The sequence below is a fragment of the Neltuma alba genome, unplaced genomic scaffold (assembly GCF_004799145.2).
Source record: "Neltuma alba isolate B1F8T4 unplaced genomic scaffold, ASM479914v2 tig00003199_pilon, whole genome shotgun sequence".
NCBI lineage: Eukaryota > Viridiplantae > Streptophyta > Magnoliopsida > Fabales > Fabaceae > Neltuma > Neltuma alba.
The window spans coordinates 62,445-81,577 of record NW_021633185.1 but is presented as its reverse complement, the minus strand read 5'-3'; the positions used below and the strand labels follow the sequence as shown (position 1 = coordinate 81,577).

Genomic DNA, 19,133 nt, shown 5'->3' with positions numbered 1-19,133 from the left:
AGAATGATACTTGATATTTTAAATCAAGACAGAGTTGACAAAAGATCACCTGCATATTATGGGCTATAGTGGGAGTTGATGAAAATATTAAGTAATTGCGCAAAAATTATTATATTTTTAAATTTATATTATATTATAGTTATCTTAGGATATACTCACATAGTAATATTCTAGTTATGTTTGTTTGTTTTCCTTGCAGGCCTGTATAAATTGACATGAACCAGGAACACACAAAAGATTGAATTGAGTCGATAATCAATTATTGGAGGTCAGCTCCGTTGTCATAGGGCTCGATCCCACCATGTCGACCTTGAGGTCAACCAACTTTGTTCTGTTTATTCGGCAGCTTAAACAAATGAGATTTAGTTCGTTAGATTGCATCATTTCTTTGAAGATTTACCTTCTAAAAAAGATATTAAAGTAGTAACGAGAAATCCCACTTCACAGTATGAGGTGCAATGAAAATGCCCGACATGGTTGAGTTTTATCATCAGCAAGTCCACTGCCAATTAAATTCCTTGGAATGAACACCGAAGCTCCGATAAGCTAAGCGGCAAGCATTTATTGCTGGGAAGGACGATGATGAACAACTCATATCCCACTCAAGACCTGCAAATTCTGGACTTTATACCTATTTCATGCTAAAAGCTGTGTACCCGTACCAGTCTTTTTGACTCTGATTAATGTCATCTCCAATATGATGCATGCATGTGAGATGTTTTGATATCACAAAAGTATTGAAATAAAAGGAAGCTGCTGTATTTTCCTGTCTCCGTTCTTTCCTTATAAGCAAAACAAGCTCGTTCACAAAACGTAGACAACTTGTACAACCCCAAGAATTCATTTACTGAAATTAGGAGGTGTTTGACTATTACCAAAAATATTTTTTAAAAATATTTTTTTATAAAACGAGATAAATTTCTTAACATATTTGTTTTGTAAATTGTAAAAATATTTTTGAAATCTGATTTTCATCTAAATATCTCCTAAATCTTATTGCTCTGTTCTTTCTCTTTGCCTTTCCCGACTCATCCTTTCTTTTCTTTCTCCATGGCTTCCCCTGTTCCTCTTTCCTACAGCAACATGATTTCTATCATTTTACTAACTTCCAACGATTTCTTGTATTAACTCTGCCTTTTCATCTTTTTGACATTTCTTTCAAGGATAAACACAAACTCCCAATCTCCAAGGCGTTTTCCATTAACGTTTTGCCTCTTTTGTAATCCAGCGTTTTAAACTTCATATTTTTTCCCCTTGGAAAACACCACGTTTGACACTTGAATTTCGTGCCGCCAGCATGTTGACGAAATCAGCTGAGGAAGCTGACATAACTTGAACGGTTCAATGCAGAGGCTTTGCAATTGAAGGAATCGGCATACTTTGAGAGAAAGCATTAAATAACGATTCAGTTCATACTCGTCGAGATTTACGATGATTATCTTTAGTCCCTTGTCTCGATGAATCACACATAAGGCTTTGCTAAGTGAATCCATTCTTTAACCCTTGTTCTTCTGCGCTCATGAAATTAAAGACTGTTTCTTGGTATAGCTGAAGTAGAAGTTCTGAAATTTGAGCAAAGAATGTGGGTAGGTCCCATACACAAGAAGAACCACGTTGCATTATGTTTGGAAAATCAAAGGTAGTCACCTCTCTTAACAGTTTTCTCTAATCTCATTATGGGTCCCTATATTGTAACGAGCGGTGAGAGGAAAAAGGAAAAGTTGAGAGAAAATATTGAATATCGTGGAGTACACGTGTCCTTATATACACAAGTGGTAGGCATAAGTTAGTGACAGCTGTAATCTAAAACTTCCTCACTAAAACAGTTATTAATACTCTTATACTACCGGTCCTAATTATAAAATTTTGTTTATAAACTATAAACGGGGTTTTATAATTAATACGGAGGTAGTATATTGCAGCAAGCATGTGAAATCGTGTTGTTTCAGTTTTATATCTTCTTATCCTTTCTTCTTATTTTCAGGTCCTTCTCTACCATTCTAAATTTGAAAGAAAAACGACTCACGTAAGAGCAATGTATTAGTCCTATCTGTCATAAATATCCAAACTCTGTTCTTCGCTCGTTACAAATCTTGCGATTTTATAATTGATATTTGATGATTTGAGAAGCCCTGCCGTTAGAATTTTGTAAATACACAAGCAGCTGGTTTTTATTATGACCTTTGATACGCACACATACATATGTAGGAACCTTAAATTGTCTCTACAGGGCATATTTTTCAAATTTCAAGTTAAAAGAAACAAAGAAACTTGACAAAAGAGTTTGAGTTTAAGAACGAACAAAGATATTCAGACTTCGGATCAAATATAAAGACCATAACAAATGAACATTTTATTTTGGGGGGCCAAATATAAAGAGGGTTGTAGCTGTAGTTGTAATTTTTGAAAAATTATGATAATTATCTATACTTGTGAGGACATTACAGATATAAATCTATTTAAATGATTAGATCATGTGACGTATTTGTATTATTATTGTTATTGTTTTGCCTTGCATGTAGTTCTGCTATTGAGATCTCAATCATATTCATATATTACCTCTAGTTTTAATTATAAGACCTCGTTTGCAGTCTATAAAAAAAGTCTTGTATTTAGAACTAGAGTCTAGAGGTAGTATTAATTAGTTAATGCCCTGTTCGTAGTTCATGCGATGCTTTTCTCATTAGATAATAAGCAGCCCTGTCTTTAGACAAGTTCAGAAAGATTGAAAACAAGTTTAAGGGCTTTTGGACAACAAAAACAGGACAGAACAGGGACATAAAACGTTTAGTAAAAATTCTTCATACGTAAAAAAAACCAAACATGAAAACCAGAAAACAGCTGGACAATTCAATAAAAAGTAAACCCAGAAGCTTGCTCGAGAACCAACAACAAGTTTAATTCACAGAACAACAAGGACAGCCAGGCCCAGCCAATAATGGAAAAGAGAAAAAACAGCAAAATCAAACATGAATTTCTGCTCAACTCTTTTAAACCTTGTGATTAATAAGGGAGGACCTGTTGTGATCATCTGTGTCGGCCTGGTCTGTATTAACTTTCTTGTATTAACTCTGCCTTTTCATCATTTTGACATTTCTTTCATGGATAAATATAAACTTCCAGTCTCCAAGCCGTTTTCTATTAACCTTTTGCCTGCTTTTGTAATCCAGCGTTTTAAACTTCATATTTTTTTCCCCCTTGAAAAACACCACGTTTGACACTTGAATTTCGTGCCTCCAGCATGTTGACGAAATCAGCTGATGAAGCTGACATAACTTGAACGGTTCAATGCGGAGGCTTTGCAATCGATGAAATCGGCATCCTTTGAGAGAAAGCATTAAATAACGATTCAGTTCATACTCGTCGAGATTTACGATGATTATCTTTAGTCCCTTGTCTCGATGAATCACACATAAGGCTTTGCTAAATGAGTCCATTCTTGAACCCTTGTTCTTCTGCGCTCATGAAATTAAAGAATGTTTGTTAGCATAGCTGAAGTAAAAGTTCTGAGATTTGAGCAAAGAATGTGGGTAGTTCCCATACACAAGAAGAACCACGCTGCATTATGTTTGGAAAATCAAAGGTAGCCACTCCTCTTACTGTTTTTTCAAATCTCATTATGTGTCCCTGTATTGCTGCAAGAATGTGAAATTCATTTGTTTCAGTTTTGTATCTTCTTGTCCTTTCTTCGTATTTTCTGGTCCTTCTCTACAATTCTCCTAAATCTAAGAGAAACAAGAATCATGTAAGAGCAATGTATTTAGTCCTATCTGTCATATAAATACCCAAACTCTGTTCTTCGCTCGTTACAAAATCTTGTCATTTTATATTTGATTTGAGCAGCCCTATCCTTAGAATTTTGCATTATGTAGGAACCGTAAATTGCCTCTACCGGGCATATTTTCCAAATCTCAAGGGAAAAAAAAACGGAAATTTGACAAAAGAGTTTGAGTTTAAGAACAAACACAGATATTTAGACTTCGGATGTTGTAGTTGTAATTGTAATTGTAGTGTTTTGAAAAATTATGATAATTGTCTATATTTGTGAGGATATTACAGATATAAATCCATTTAAGTAATTAGATGATGTGAAGTATTTGTACTACTATTGTTTTTGTTTTGCGTTGTGTGTAGTTCTGCTATTGAGATCTCAATCATATTCATATACTAGTTAGTTAAGGCCCTCTTCTTCATAGTTCATACGATGCTTTTCTCATGAGATTATGAGCATTGAGCAGCCCTGTCTTTAGACAAGTTTGAAAAGATTGAAATAAGTTTAAGGGCTTTTGGACGACAAAAACAGAACAGAACAGAACAGAATAGGGACATAAAAAGTTTAGTAAACATTCCTCATACGTGAATCGATGATACATCAAGACATTGCTTCATGCTGATAAAACAACCTTTGAAAACCAGAAAGAAGCTGGACAATTCAATAAAAGTAAAACCGGAAGCTTGCTCGAGAACCAACAACAAGTTTAATTTACAGATCAAGACGGACAGCGAGGCCCAGCCAATAATGGAAAAGAGAAAAAACAACAAAATAAAACATGAATTTCTGCTAAACTCTTTTAAACCTTGTGATTAATATGGGAGGACCCGTTGCGATCATCTGTGTTGGCCTGGTCAATATGTCGATAATACTTGGAGATAAAGAATCCCAAGGTGTGGCCAGCGACAGCAGCTATGAAAATGCCGAGGTTGAAGGACATAACAGCCAGCATCACCAAATAAGAGAAGCTGATATGAAACAAATGGAAAACAGCCTTATATAAGCCTGCAAGGAGAGGGTTAGTCCCACGTTTAAGGGCAGGCTGATTGGAAACAAGTTCAGAGAGAATGGCCAGAACGAAGACGAAGAAGATAGCCAAAATATACATTCCAAGACTGTGGTTGGGCCAGTTAGAGAAGAGGACTATGGCATCTTTGCCCCAGTAGAAGCTCATCTTCATCTTCATGGCGGACTCATTCGCCATTGGCATGGGATCCATCGATAAGACAGAGGGATGGATAAGTGTAAGGGTGGGTGGTTGTTTGATTTGCGTGTAGGGTTTTTATGGTATTGATGACAAGATGGAAACAACGTAGGAGCCCAGCACGCATGAAAAGGGGTGATAATTACAAACAACTAACAAAACTACGTGATGTTAATTATCCAAGGGTTGATTATGGGCAGCCTAACTGAACGGTGTTGTTATTATTGTTGTCGTTGTTGGTACGTAATTAGCATCCATTGATGATGATCCAAACCAACGATGTCCTCGAAGGACATGTTCGATTGCCATCTCCAGCTGGCACATATGATTCATTATTTTTTAAAAAATAAATAAATTATATTTTCATATCTAGGAAACCCATGGACGGTCTCTTGTTTTTTCACCTACGATATATAAAGAAAGTTGATGGGGAAAAAAAAACATAATGAAAAAAAATCTGATCCCTCCCATAAGTCCACATCACCCGACGGTGTGGGTAATTACTAATTGCCAGCACGGTAAAGTGACGTTTAATCCAAGGAAAAATTGGTAATTTTACTCATTATCATCGCATAATATAAACATATTAAATTCTTTTTATGCTGCCTTTTTGCATGAACCAAGGAGGAATATCCGTTGCTCTGGAAAAATTAAGAAAAAAAATCTCCTATTAAAAATTTTATTTGTGATAATGACTTAAATCATCAGAATTTGAGCCCATATGAATACAAAGAACACTTTTAGAAGAACTACTGTTAATTAATCTGACTTATAATAACATAGTCAGATAACTATATTAAGAAAAAAGAATTTGTGTTATTCATCAACTTATAATAATTTCTTTCTATTACAAAATCATACATATTTTTTTTAATTTTGATGTACAGATTGATATACATGAATTGACGATATGCTGAGACAGTGTTCTTTTTGGCTAGATGTATCTGAAACCTGACGAAGCTTGACAAATGAAATCACACCAAAAAGTCCAAAAGCTTTCTGAAAAATCAACAACAAAAGAGCCTTACCACTAGAAGAAGAGGAAAACATTAACAGAACCACACTACCTTGCATGATACATGAATTTATAGAGTACTTGAATGGATAGAACGAGGAAAGACTTCTAAAATACTTCCTCTGGTCCTAATTATAAGACCTTATTTGTAGTCTATAAACGAGGTCTTATAATTAGGAACAGTTGTAATAACTATTTTTTTATGCTATTTTTAGAAGTTTTCTGCCCTAGTATTCTTTCATACACCGGGGTCCTTGTTGGTGCAGTGAATAGCTCGATACTTGAGGATAAGGAAGCCATGGGTGTGGCCAACCATAGCAGCGATGAAGATGCCAAGGTTGAAGGACATAACAGCAAGCATCACCAAATAATGGAAGCCAATATGAAAGAAGTAGAAAACAGAGTGGGACAACCCTCCAAGGAGATGGCTAGTCCCTGGTTCTAGGGTTGGATTTTTAGAGAAAAGCTCACAAAGCAGAGCTAGGAGGAAGGTGAGGAAGATAGCTAATATGTACATGCCGAGGCTGTGGTTTGGCCAGCCAGAGAAAAGGGCTGTGGCATCTTTTCCCCAATAAAAGCTCACCATGTGCATATTCATCTTCTTGGTTCTTTTCATGGACCTGTGCATGTGATCCATCTTTTGCTACCCAATTGCTTGTTCACACACACAGATACAAGTGCGAGACAAATTTTGAGGCTGGTGTTTATATATTGTTTGGTTTCCTTCCAAAGATTAGATCTTATTTATAATTAAGCTCATGAAATATCATGCTACAAAATCGCTGGCCCCTCCATTGTTAATAATCAAACTCATATATAACTCAATGTCTCCTCAAAGTACGTACATGTCACAATGCTCATGTACAGTGTCTTGTTGACTATATGGTAAGTGAATTTTTTTTCACGACAATATGGAAATGACTCAATATATATAACCTCAAAGTCTTGGAGTACTTTAACGTTTTAATCAATTAGACTATATTTATATCAATAATTTTACCTCGCAAGTGGGACATGCATCATATTGACTGTTTAATTATTCTCGATCTCACGCCTTCTAATGATTAAATCAAGCAGTATATCTTGATTTGATGTGGTAATGAAACAATGGGTTTATTGCTTTAATAATGAATATTGGTCTTTCATTCACCACAAATTACAAAACTGGAAGAAATCGACCGTCAACTAATTATGTCGAATTTTGGCCAAAAAAGAAAAAAAACAGAATATGCGCGTGTGAAATTGCAATGATGTCCGCCAAGCACCAGTGCCTGAATTGCAATATTGGCCCCCGGTTTGGCCATGTAAATGAGATTAATAATTATCTGCTATGTGTGATTTTTTTTATGAGAAAGAAGTAATACACATGTACATATTACTACGATTAGCACCGAAATTGGTTCTTTTGTTGCGATGGGAAACATGATGAAAATTAAATATGAATTCACGGAGAACCTCCGTTCTACTTTAATTGTTCGGTCACTTTAATCATGAAGTCTGACTTAAAGTTTTTTTTTTATTGCTCAGAATATTCTCCCACCCGAATCATGAGAGACTAATATCTCGGAATACTGTCAGGCTCCATAACGGGAACCCCTCCTAATAATATTTGTTCCATATACACCGTTTCAGGAATCAAACTCAAAACATGATATTTCAGGTACCTAAGTTTCTTCTACTTAGACTAACACTTATTAGTGTCTGACTTAAAGTTTTGTGTATAAAGTGATGAGAAACATATTTTCAAGTCTTTTTTTTTTTTTGGTAAAGGGATATTTTCAAGTCTTTGGGCTCGAGCATTAGCTCCCATTTAATCATTTGCCCAAACTGGAGATATGGTGGTGGAAGCAAAAGCGGGGTCAAGCATTCTCTGTATTTTTTCCTTGGGTCAACGGTCAAGTATTCATATTGGAATAAATGTTTTTCTCCACTGAATTGGTTTCTTTACTTTTTCCCAAAAAAAAAAATCATGACGGTGTTATGCTTGTTCGGCTCTAAGTTTGAGTTCTGGTATGAGGAAAGATGAGCTGAGCATAAATATGAAGACACATGGTTTGGGTTTGCTTTCTTATTAGTTGAAAAAAAAAGTGATTAATTAGGTCCATGTATATATATTTTATTACATCTAGCTTGTTTGGGTTTTAAATTAAATATGTGGCTATGATTTCATACCTTGCTTTGATTCAGATATTGCTTTCCAACAAGGAAGGAGAAAACCGAAGGAAGAGGGGGGCCAAAATAGAATTTTGTTGGGGATATTCTGGTCTTCTTACTTCGGATCTGATTTAATTTGCAAGGTATCAAAGTAAATATTTTTCCAACATTCTTAATGCTATAAAAATCATCGTATTTATTTGGGTAAACACCACCATTTCATTTCATTCCTTTCTATAACCATCCATTCCATGAACGAAATGGACCCATATTTCTTCTTTGTCTATACAAGCACAAAACGAGAAAATGGCTGGACGAAATTAAAGCTTCCAAGAAAATTAACCAAGTACAAAAAAAGCTTGAGAAGTCGAGATTCACAGATAATTAAACACAGAGACATGTATACTACTAATTAATAGAAGATCAGGAACTAAACATGAACAAAACAAGGCTAGTGTTTATGATACGTGACTAATTAATTTCTGCTGCTAAACTGTTTTAAACTTTAGGGGAAGAAGGGACGGAGGACACGTTGGGGTCTTTGTTGGCTGATGAGCGAATAGGTCGATAGTTGAAGATGAGGAAGCCAAGGGTGTGGCCAACCAAAGCAGCTATGAAGATGCCGATGTTGAAGGACATAACAGCAAGCATCACCAAGTAATGGAAGCCAATATGAAAGAAGTAGAAAATAGAGTGGGACAACCCTCCAAGGAGAGGGCTAGTCCCTGGTTTTAGGGTTGGATGTTTAGAGAAAAGCTCACAAAGCAGGGCTAGGAGGAAGACGACGAGGATAGATGATATGTACATGCCAAGGCTGCGATTAGGCCAGTTAGCGAAGAGGACTGTGGCATCTTTTCCCCAGTACAGACTCAGATGCATCTCCATCTCTTTTGGGCTATTCATGGACGTGTGCATGTGATCCATCTTTTAATTACCAGAACGCAGAATCACAGGGAGAGAGATGGGTTTCTGGTTGGTATTGCTTGGTTTCCTCGAAAAGTTTATGCTCTGTTTATAACTGAGATATGATAGAAACAGTTAAGTACAATCGGCAATGTAAAGTACTCACTTTTGCAAAATGATGCATGAATTGTGCCATACAACTTTGACGAATTGTTTACTAATACATTTTGCTATAGATTAAGAAATAGGTTGCACTATTCATGAACGGAAAATGGTGCAACTTGTTCAAAAATATTATATAATACTTCTGATCCTAATTATAAGACCTCGTTTGTAATCTATAAACCTGGTCCTAATTATAAGACCTTATTTGTAATCTACAAACGAGGTTTTATAATTAGGACTAGAAGTAGTATTTTGTATTATTAATAAATATGCCTTTAATTAATAGGGATAAATTAAAATGCAAAGTTGAATGGGTGGAGCTTCTAGATGTCTCAAATTTAATGGCAAAAGAAAGTCAACATTAAAAATAAAAAATAAGAATAAAGTCGTGGAAAAAAAAAAGAAAGTTATGACAAGTTCGAATAAATTGCAGTTATCTCCTTCATAAATTGTGCCAATAATAATTAGGAAAATTTTCAGTAGATTGCATGAATTTGTGAATTTAGATGTATTGTTGTTTATATATACAAATAATACAAGTGTGGCATTATTAGCATGCCGTCCATCCGTTGGGACCAAAACTGAAAGAGTTGACCTTCCAGTTTGTGATAAATTTAATTAATTAAAGGCCAAAAAATGGCAATATGTCCCTAGCGACCATGAGTTTTGCCACAAAATCTAATGTTTATGGGTATGTGATGCCATGTTTATATAGCATGTTTAACTCCATTACTTATTATAAATTTTATAATTTTAATTTATGGTCTTTATTTTTGAATGGGTACATCATTGACATCTCCTATTAGAAGCAACATATTCAAAGTACTGTCGGATACTAAATGTAGACATTTCTCCCAATAGGGATCCAAGTCTTGGTTCACCATATTGTGGGAAACCAGCCTTTTCTATTAGACCTAACCTCTGATAGTATGCATCATTGAGATTTATTTGCATATATAATTCTTGCATTTTTCTTTTTGTTTTTTCCCCATCCAAGCAAATTACACAAACTGAAAGAGCTGACCTTCAAGTTATATCAAATCAGAAGACATAAAAAAGTTCTATCTTTTTTTTTTTTTTAAATGTGCGATCACATTGATATCCCTCACGAATCATGCCTTAAATTCATGATGAGTTATTACTAAATAGGTGTGGATATTTGTGGCATGAAATTTAAAGGACTAGAAAAATTAGAATGCCCATACTTAAGTAAAATTGAACCATGTCTGACTTAAAAATGTTGGAGCTAATCTTATTTGAAGTATTATTAGGAACTAAACATGGGTATATCTTGCAACAGAGACTTGAGTTTTAATTGGCCACTAGACTCCGTATTCTTTTTCGGTCTGAGTTTTTCAGATGCTCTATATGTGTGTGTACGTATATGCATATGGGTTAGCTTAAAAATGAAGACCCGATTCTGTGATTAAGAAAAAAGCATTTTGGGCCCATTACAAGAGTATGCGTGGTGGAGTGGAAGCTTAAATTATGTTTTTCGCTGAGACAATCATATTCAAAATACTGTTATGTACTACCTTCGGTCTTTAATATAAGATCCCATTTGACTTTTTGTTTGTCCTAATTGTAAGACCTCATTCCATTTTTTCTCTCATATTTATGCATTTTTTTCCAAGATAGTCCTTCTAATAATGATAGTTCTAGCCAATACACTTAATTAGCAAGGATATTTTAGGAATAACAACACTTATTTATTACAAATAACTAACTTAATATACTTCTTTAATCTCCTCAAATAAGTCAACTGGGTCTTATAATTAGGACCGGAGGTAGTATTAAATGTAGGTATTTCTTTATGTGAGAATTCAAAAATTGATTCACTATATTATAAGAGATTAGCCCATTCCACTAAATCCAAACCTGTTAGTAACTTAAATTATATGTTATTCTATACAAAGTTTAAGAAACATCAATGAACTTCACCTGCCCATTTTTGTTTAAAATTAAATTTCTGCAGTTTAAAAGTACTGTTCAAATTTACCAACGTAACCAACTATATGCGATCTTTATATTTTTTTTAATATGTACTTGTTTAAATTGATAAAGAGATAAAAACTATATACGGAAGCGAGATAAACATATAAAGCTCACGGGTATGATATGTATTCAGCTTTTTAATTAAGGGGCTTGGGGAAATTCATTTCAATCAACCATATACCAAATACGAAGATGATATATGTATAGTTTGCATAGTTGCGCGGACAAAATTGTGATGATCGAACTTTGCATGAACACGAGTTTAAATTATAAGAACATGCATAGCAAGATTTTTAATCTTGTACTTCTCCGGTCCTAAATATAAGATCTCTATATACACTTGTATAGGTGTCTTATATTTCAGACCAGAAGAGAATTAGACTACGTTCTATTGTTTGAATACGAAATTACAAAGACAAGTCAAAGCAGATTGGAGGCCTTCACTTATATAAGTACAATCCCGGACCGTCACCCATATATATTGGAAAGAAGAACAAAAATCCACATCTCTCACACTCTAAATTATACATACATATACATATATATATATATAGCATCAAACTTATTATGTGATTTCAGATACAAGCTAAGAGGATATACATATATAATTATGTATATATTATGAAGTTCAAATAAAGGAAGACAGAGAAATTAATCTGGCTTATTATCTTCCTAATTATTTATGTAGATTTCATAACACCATAGAGCCAGCAAGCAAGCTTTCATTCATTATCTTGTAATTATTAATTACTACGATATTACTAGCTGGATGGAAGGTTTTGCTTTCAGTTGCCAGAAATGTTAATGAGTCTGGGCCTTCTGGCCTGATTATAGTAATTAGCAACCTCGTACTTGGGCACAGTCACCGTCAGGACACCGCCGTCCATGTAGGCCTTGACTTGGCTCATCTTGGCGTTCTGCGGCAGACTCAGACGCTGCACCATCCTTCCCGTGCTCCGCTCCATCTGATACCAATTCCCCTTCCTCTCCTCCCTCTCCAGCTTCTTCTCTCCGGTGATGACAACCACCCTCTCGTCCTCCTCCACCTCCACCTTCACCTCGTCCGGCCTCAGCCCCGGCAGGTGCACCTTGTACACATGGGCTTCTGGGTTGTCCTTCCACTCTATGTGGTTCGACGTCAGCGCCGTGTGCAGCTCTGGGTCGTCGTATGGACCATTCCGTATTTGAGGGACGGATGGTTCATTTCGCCGATTGCCGTAACCACCGCCGCCACCGTAACCACTACCACTTCCGTAACCACCGCCGCCACTGTAACCACTACCACCTCCGTAACCACCGCCGCCACCGTAACCACTACCACCTCCGTAACCACCGCCGTCACCGTAACCACCGCCGCCACCGTAACCACTGCCACCGCCGTAACGACCGCGGGGAACAAGGGACATTTTTGTTTGCAGGCAAAGTGGTGTTTATTTATGTGTTAATGATTTGCGAGTGAAGAACAAGTTATTTATAGTGTAGTTGATTGGGGGTGATGACGAAGGTATAGATATATATGAAAGAATATGAGATCGTTACGTATGGGGTGTCACAGATTAAGACGATGGAATCCAGGCATCTGAGGGCCACAGGCCAGTGGAATTGGTTCCTTTTCTCTTGATCGAACACATTAATGAGCAGCTTGATTGATGTCTAGTTTTGAATTTTTTTTTTGTTATATAATTCATGATCAAACTAATTTCTTATTAATTTTTCTTAATTCCTGCGGCTCATATTCAATTGTTCAAAACATGTTAGAAAAGGAACATTTCTTTTAAATTTAAACTAATTTATTCATATTGCCTGCTTGCATAGTGAGAGTGCTACAAATAATTAATTAATAGCTATTAAATTTGGCTTAAAATGACTTTCGTAAGGTGATATACACACGCAGAGACAAATCTTTGCTTTCAAAATTTAGTAGTAAAGTGTCTTGACAATCGGAAAAATATTGGTATGAAATATCAAATTTTATAAGAATTCAAAGTTCAAAATAAATTCAAATATTTTTTAAAAAAACTTAGAGCTAATATTTTCCAACAAAATTTAAAATTTTAACGAGGGTGACATTTTTAATTTGCGATGGAAAGCAGAAATGAGCGATGGAAAATAAAAATAGAAAAGCAGGGAATACTTTAAAAAAAGAGAAGATCTTTAATTAGTGGATACGTCTCTTCAGCATATATAGGAATTTGAAAGCAGCGTGAATATGAAGTTGAATGGCGTTGTCGTGGTGTTGTGCTATTCACACACACGTTTTTTTAGCTATATTTAGAAGTTACTTCTAACATCTTTCACACAGACCAATAAAAATCTTAAACTTCATTAACTTTCATGTAAAATTTAACTACTTTCTAACTTTATTCTTATTTAATATACAATATACCTCATAAAAACAAAGTCAACACAATAGTAAATGAAAGTAAAGTTATATATTCATATAAAAAAAAATTCTATGTCCTATAAATAGGACCAGAGGAGTATATATACGTGATGTTTCATTTCCACACAAGTTTCTTTTTTCTAAAAATAAATAAATATATGGTTGCCCAAAAGATTGCATTATATTACCTCTGATTTTTAATATAACAGCTCGTTTAACTTTTATTTTGATTATAAATATAAAACCTCAATTTACTTTATCTATCATATTTATCCATTTTATTTATAAAATAGTCATTGAAATAATAGTAGTTCTAACCAATATACTTGATTAGTAAGGATATTTTAGAAAAGACAACACTTGTTTATTACAAATAACTAACTTAACTAATTTTTCTAATCTGATCAAATTAGTCAACTAGCTTTTATATTAATAAGCGAAAGTAGTATTATAAAGAGCACACACATATATACTGTTGCTAGTCATAAAATGGAATGAGGAACAGAATATATAAGAGTGAATGGATTGTGTACTGATAAATAAGCATCAATTCTTTCTATAAGATAAATCCTCCCTCATTATAATGCTGCTTTACCCAGATTCCCTGTTGGGTATAATTCGCAGTGCCATTCCTTTCACTATCACAGCTGTGTACATATATGAATGCATAATTTAAGTTCTAGAAGCTGGAAAATTATGATGCGAGTGTAAGAAAACTACGATACCTGGTTCGTTGAAACTATATGTTCATATGATTTAGAGAGTATTTGGGTGAAAACCAAGTCACCATTTTAGAAGTAATTTTACAGAGTTAAAGATAAATATGTAAGAGGAATTTTGTGTCAATTTGTATGAAATTATTTTTTTTGGCAGGTGCAAATTTGACATATTTCTATCAATACGGCTATCAAATTATTACTTGGATGAGTGTTGTCCTCATGATCATAATTGTTTTCTTTAATTTACTTCTTTTCAAACTGCCCTCATGAAACTGTACTGTTCTTTGGAATTGATTTTGGGCCATCAGCACATGACTTTTAGGTTGCGGTCATAGGCCCAATTCACATAGAAATAGAGTCTTAAATAAACTATAATTCAAAACACCTAAGAGGTTAAAGACTTATTTGGAATAGCTTATAAGTTATTTTTTAATCGTGATTTACAGAATACAAAGTAAATATGTGACAAGAATTTTGTTTAGGTTTACTTTAAATGTGTTTATAAATAATTTTAATCGTAACGGCAAACAGGGGCTAAATCTAATAAAAAGTACTAATTCCTTCCAAACCAAACAAACTACTATTAGATTACCATACGAAATATTCCTCCGTGATGTGTGATGTGCAATTAGGCGTGGTTATTTTTTTTCAATAAAATGCTTTTATAGGGGAATCGCATCTAAAGTTGGTGGTTATGCTGTACACAAAGTTTATAATTGACAATCAAAGTACAGATTTTAAAACACTGCTGTAAAAATGAGCTTTTTTTTTTTATATAACCATTTTAGATCTTATTTGACAGTTAATATTCAGGGCTCATTTGAAATCTTATTATTTGAAAGCCCATTGAATAAAAATTTAAAATTTATTTTGTTGGGTTGTAATATTTCCATGGCTTTCATGTGGGTCTGTAATTTTTTTTCAAACCCCATCTCCTTCAATTTTAGTCTTCTGAGCAGGAGAAGAAAAGCTTATTACGTTTAATGGTGTGTTTGGTGGTTGGTTATGTGATAAGATAGGAGTGAGCATGTTTTAAAGATTCATTGAAGTGTAAGAAACATAAAAACCCTTTTTGATATTTGCATGTGGGAGGGTAGTCATAATGAGGCACGATCCTTTACAAGGATATAATAATATTTCTGATAAGTTAAAGGGCTCGGAGCCTTGATGGAAGCCACCTACAGTCATAAAAGCTTCTATATTAATTCTGGCGACTTCCTCTCTTTGCTTCTGGAAAAGGCATGCTTTATCTTTAAGATAGAGCTTATATATATAGTTTAATGGAACACCTACACACACAATATTAATATACTAATACTCCCTCCCTTTCATCATGTATCCTTTAATCCCTTCACTCCTAATCGAATCATAAGAGTTGGTTGAACGGTTTACTTTAATTTTAGATATGGAATCCTAATATATTTTATTCTCTAAATTCACAACATTTTCTGTGAATTATTATGACGGATCATACTTATTAAAAGGGTCTTGCAAATGAAACAAATATGATAACGAGAAAATAACACAAAAATGATACTTAAACTTGGAAATCTTAAAATGGTCATTTAAACAAGTAAAATTTCAATTTAGGCATAAGTAACCAATTTGGAATTTGCAAATTTGCTAAACTGACCATATTACCCCTTATTTTTTATTATTTTTAAAAACTAAATACTCTCACTGGCTGTTCGGTCGTTGGAGTTCTGGTGCCGGTAGCAATTATCAGGACTCATGTGGCTGCTGACACCAGAGCTTCGGTGGCTAATCAACAATCGGATTAAACTTATTAAAAGTGTTTGCAAATGAAACAAATATAATAAAACCAAAGAAGTTATAATAATAAAAAAGTAAATTAAATAAATAAGAAAAGAAAGATGGAGGAATTGATGATGAGGATGACCCAGCTTTAGCAAGCAGGCCAACATTAAAAATGTTAATATGAGAAGGAGAGGCGGAGAGGGCAGGGCCGTAGGGCCGAATTTATTCCACGTGGCTGACTCTGCGCTCACATACGTTACATCCATGAGAGACTATGACCGCGTCACGCCCTTCCCGCGAAAAATGTGGAAATTATTCCCACAAAGTTGTCGCTTTTAATCACTTCATCCCTACCAATCCCGTTATTAATACTCACCTACATTTTACAACAACGTAGTAAGTGGTGAGTTCAATTTCGTCCATTCATCACGATTATTTGTTACGTTTGCCAAACATTTGTGCTTGGACTTTGGATCAGTGAGAAACTGGGCACTTCAATTTGGACTTAATTAGTATTTGGATACATCCAATTCTACTGAAGACATGGTGCGACTCTTGTGTGCATATATTAGAAATATTACCTCCTATTCTTAATATAAGGTATTGTTTAATTTTTATTTTGGTTTTAAATATAACATCTTAATCTATTTTATCTCTAATATTTTTACATTTTTTTAAGATAGTTCTTCTAATAATATTAGTTCTAGCCAACACACTTGATTGACAAGGATATTTTAAGAAAGACAATACATATTTATTACAAATAACTAAATTAAATTATTTTTTTAATCTCCTCAAATTAGTCAACTAGCTCTTATAATTAGGACTGTAGATGATACTTAATTTCTTAGTATAAGAGCTAGTTGACTAATTTGAATAGAGTAAAAAAATTAGCTAAGTTAAATAAATAGGTATTGTCTTTCATAAAATATCATTCTTAATCAAATGTTATTTAATAAAATATTTAACATGTGTAACTATTACCAAACTACCATAAAAAAATAAATAAATATGAAAGACAAAGTGAATCTAGAACTTATATTTAAAATCAAATTAAAAGTCAAACTAACTTTTATATTAAATATCAGAGATAATTTTGTTTTTTTTTTTTTGGGGTGCCTGGAGCTAGTATATCTCAAGTATCTGGGCCATCAATCTTCAATATTACTAGTATTCAAACACACGGACAAGTTATGCCAGGAGAATAACTTATTTTTACAAGCTAAGTGTGAATTTTTTAAACGGCGCAATTCAAGCCTTTTCTTTTTTTTGGCCAGCAATTCAAGACTTTTAAATATAAAAATTTTAAACCTAAAATCTACATCTGAATTCATTTATAAATGACACCGTCACAATTGACGGAAGGCTTATCCATTAGGGCAATTAGGTTTTATAGGATTTATTTCCAAATTTTCTCAAAAAATTGGCTCAATACAGCCCAGAGCATAATTACAATCATGATAGTGATAAATTTAAATAATTAAAGAATGAAGCGTCAAGGCGTAAGAGTTGTTAGAGGCACCCGAAGGGCTATACGCATAGGGCTCCCAGGCCGCAGAGCCCCTGACGCTGACCTCAATTCCTCGGGCGTCACTGGGACCCACCTCGGGATTCGTGACAACGATGCAAGTCTCCTTCTGTGGCCCCACCACCTCATCCCCACTACGAGACGCCGGCTCCACCCTCCCGCTTTCCCCTCTTTTAACAACCTCCATCCCCATTTGAACAAAATAGCCCAAAAACAATCTTCTTCCTTTTCAGTTTTCACTCCCTGCTGCGTTACTGTCCTCTGTTTCCTCGCTTTGGCTTCCTCTTTAATCCCCCAATTCCTTTCTTTTTTCTGCTCTTCCGCCAAGTATGGGTGGTTGCCTGAATAGTGGTCTACTTGATTTTCCTATCCCTTGCCGCTATTCTTTACTTCGCTTGTAATCTACGTCCACCTCCACCGCCTGAGACTCGATTACGCTTTTCATCTTTATCACTATCCTCCTTGCAGTTTTGCTCAATGCCATACCCTCATCCCCCTCCTAGGTTGGTGGTGAGCTCTTGTTTGTTCTTGATTCCGGAGAAACATCAACGTTGTTTCCGATGCTGCATTCCCTGAGATCCCTTGGCTTTTGCGTTAACACAATTTGATCAAGTTCTTCTGATTCATTTCTCTCTATGGAACGGTCGGCGCCGCCGGCATCAGTCTTCCGGTGAGTGGGTTTTCTGTGTCTCTGTTTGTGTTTGTTTTTAAGGTTTTCATTGCAGAACAGTTCAGCCTTCTTGTTAATTTCCAGTTTTATACCGTATTTGGTGTCAGAAGTCCATCGTTTTCCTTATTAAATACTACTTAATTGTTTGCGCAAGCAAATTCACGCTTATCTCTTTTTGGGAGTGAATGTTGAGGTTCATCATTTTGCTCCTTCAATCATAACGTGCACATCATGGGCAAGTCCACTACTATCTTCTTTTCTTAAATCAATCAATCAATCCCCTCACGTGCCTTCCTTGCACAATCTGTTCGGGAAAATGTCAAAATCAATTAATTGTTGAATTGAATTATGAATATATCACGATGGGTGGAAAGCTCATTTCCATGTTTTCCACACCGTCATTGTCTTTTGCCCCTTGATATTTTCTATATTAAGTACGCCATTTATGAATTATGACTCTGGTAAAAATCTTAAAATAACATTTGGAAAATTGGAATTGGAGACGTAGATTTCTCCGACTTCGAAATCAATTTGCTCGTGTACCTCCTTTTTCTGTCTTTTTAAAATCCCTTGTGGTGCCTTTGCTTATTTGCCAGATGTATTAAAGTAGTGAAAAGTTTTTGGCAAGTTATAGCCATTCTGCCATATTTTCCTCCTCCCTTTTTTTTTTTTGGTTGTTGAATCCTCACTTCTTCCCGTTTTATGAGTTAAGTCATTAAAATGAGAAATTTTCCAGATACATAATTGCAAGATGGGCTAGAAACTCTCTGGCAGCATGAGGTCCTCTGGGTGATATTGGGAAGCAAAGCTTGAGCATATTATTCTACCATGACATTCGGTATACAGCGAAGCGATGAGTATTAAACC

General features: G+C 34.8%; 4 protein-coding genes across 4 annotated transcripts; all 4 read right to left on the bottom strand.

Annotated features, from left to right (window-relative positions):
- Positions 1–4,571: 4,571 nt before the first annotated feature.
- LOC114740926 (copper transporter 2-like) lies at positions 4,572–4,991 on the bottom strand. The gene has a single exon (XM_028929181.1). It carries the CDS (start codon positions 4,989–4,991, stop codon positions 4,572–4,574), a length of 420 nt encoding a protein of 139 aa, XP_028785014.1.
- Positions 4,992–6,229: 1,238 nt separating this feature from the next.
- On the bottom strand, positions 6,230–6,628 carry LOC114740925 (copper transporter 1-like). Its single transcript, XM_028929180.1, has one exon. It carries the CDS (start codon positions 6,626–6,628, stop codon positions 6,230–6,232), a length of 399 nt encoding a protein of 132 aa, XP_028785013.1.
- A 2,015-nt stretch (positions 6,629–8,643) lies between these two features.
- LOC114740924 (copper transporter 2-like) lies at positions 8,644–9,048 on the bottom strand. The gene has a single exon (XM_028929179.1). The coding sequence runs from the start codon at positions 9,046–9,048 to the stop codon at positions 8,644–8,646; it is 405 nt and encodes a 134-aa protein (XP_028785012.1).
- Positions 9,049–11,615: 2,567 nt separating this feature from the next.
- Positions 11,616–12,662, bottom strand: LOC114740927 (18.1 kDa class I heat shock protein-like). Its single transcript, XM_028929182.1, has one exon. It carries the CDS (start codon positions 12,612–12,614, stop codon positions 11,994–11,996), a length of 621 nt encoding a protein of 206 aa, XP_028785015.1. The 5' UTR covers positions 12,615–12,662; the 3' UTR covers positions 11,616–11,993.
- Between the last annotated feature and the right edge of the window lie 6,471 nt (positions 12,663–19,133).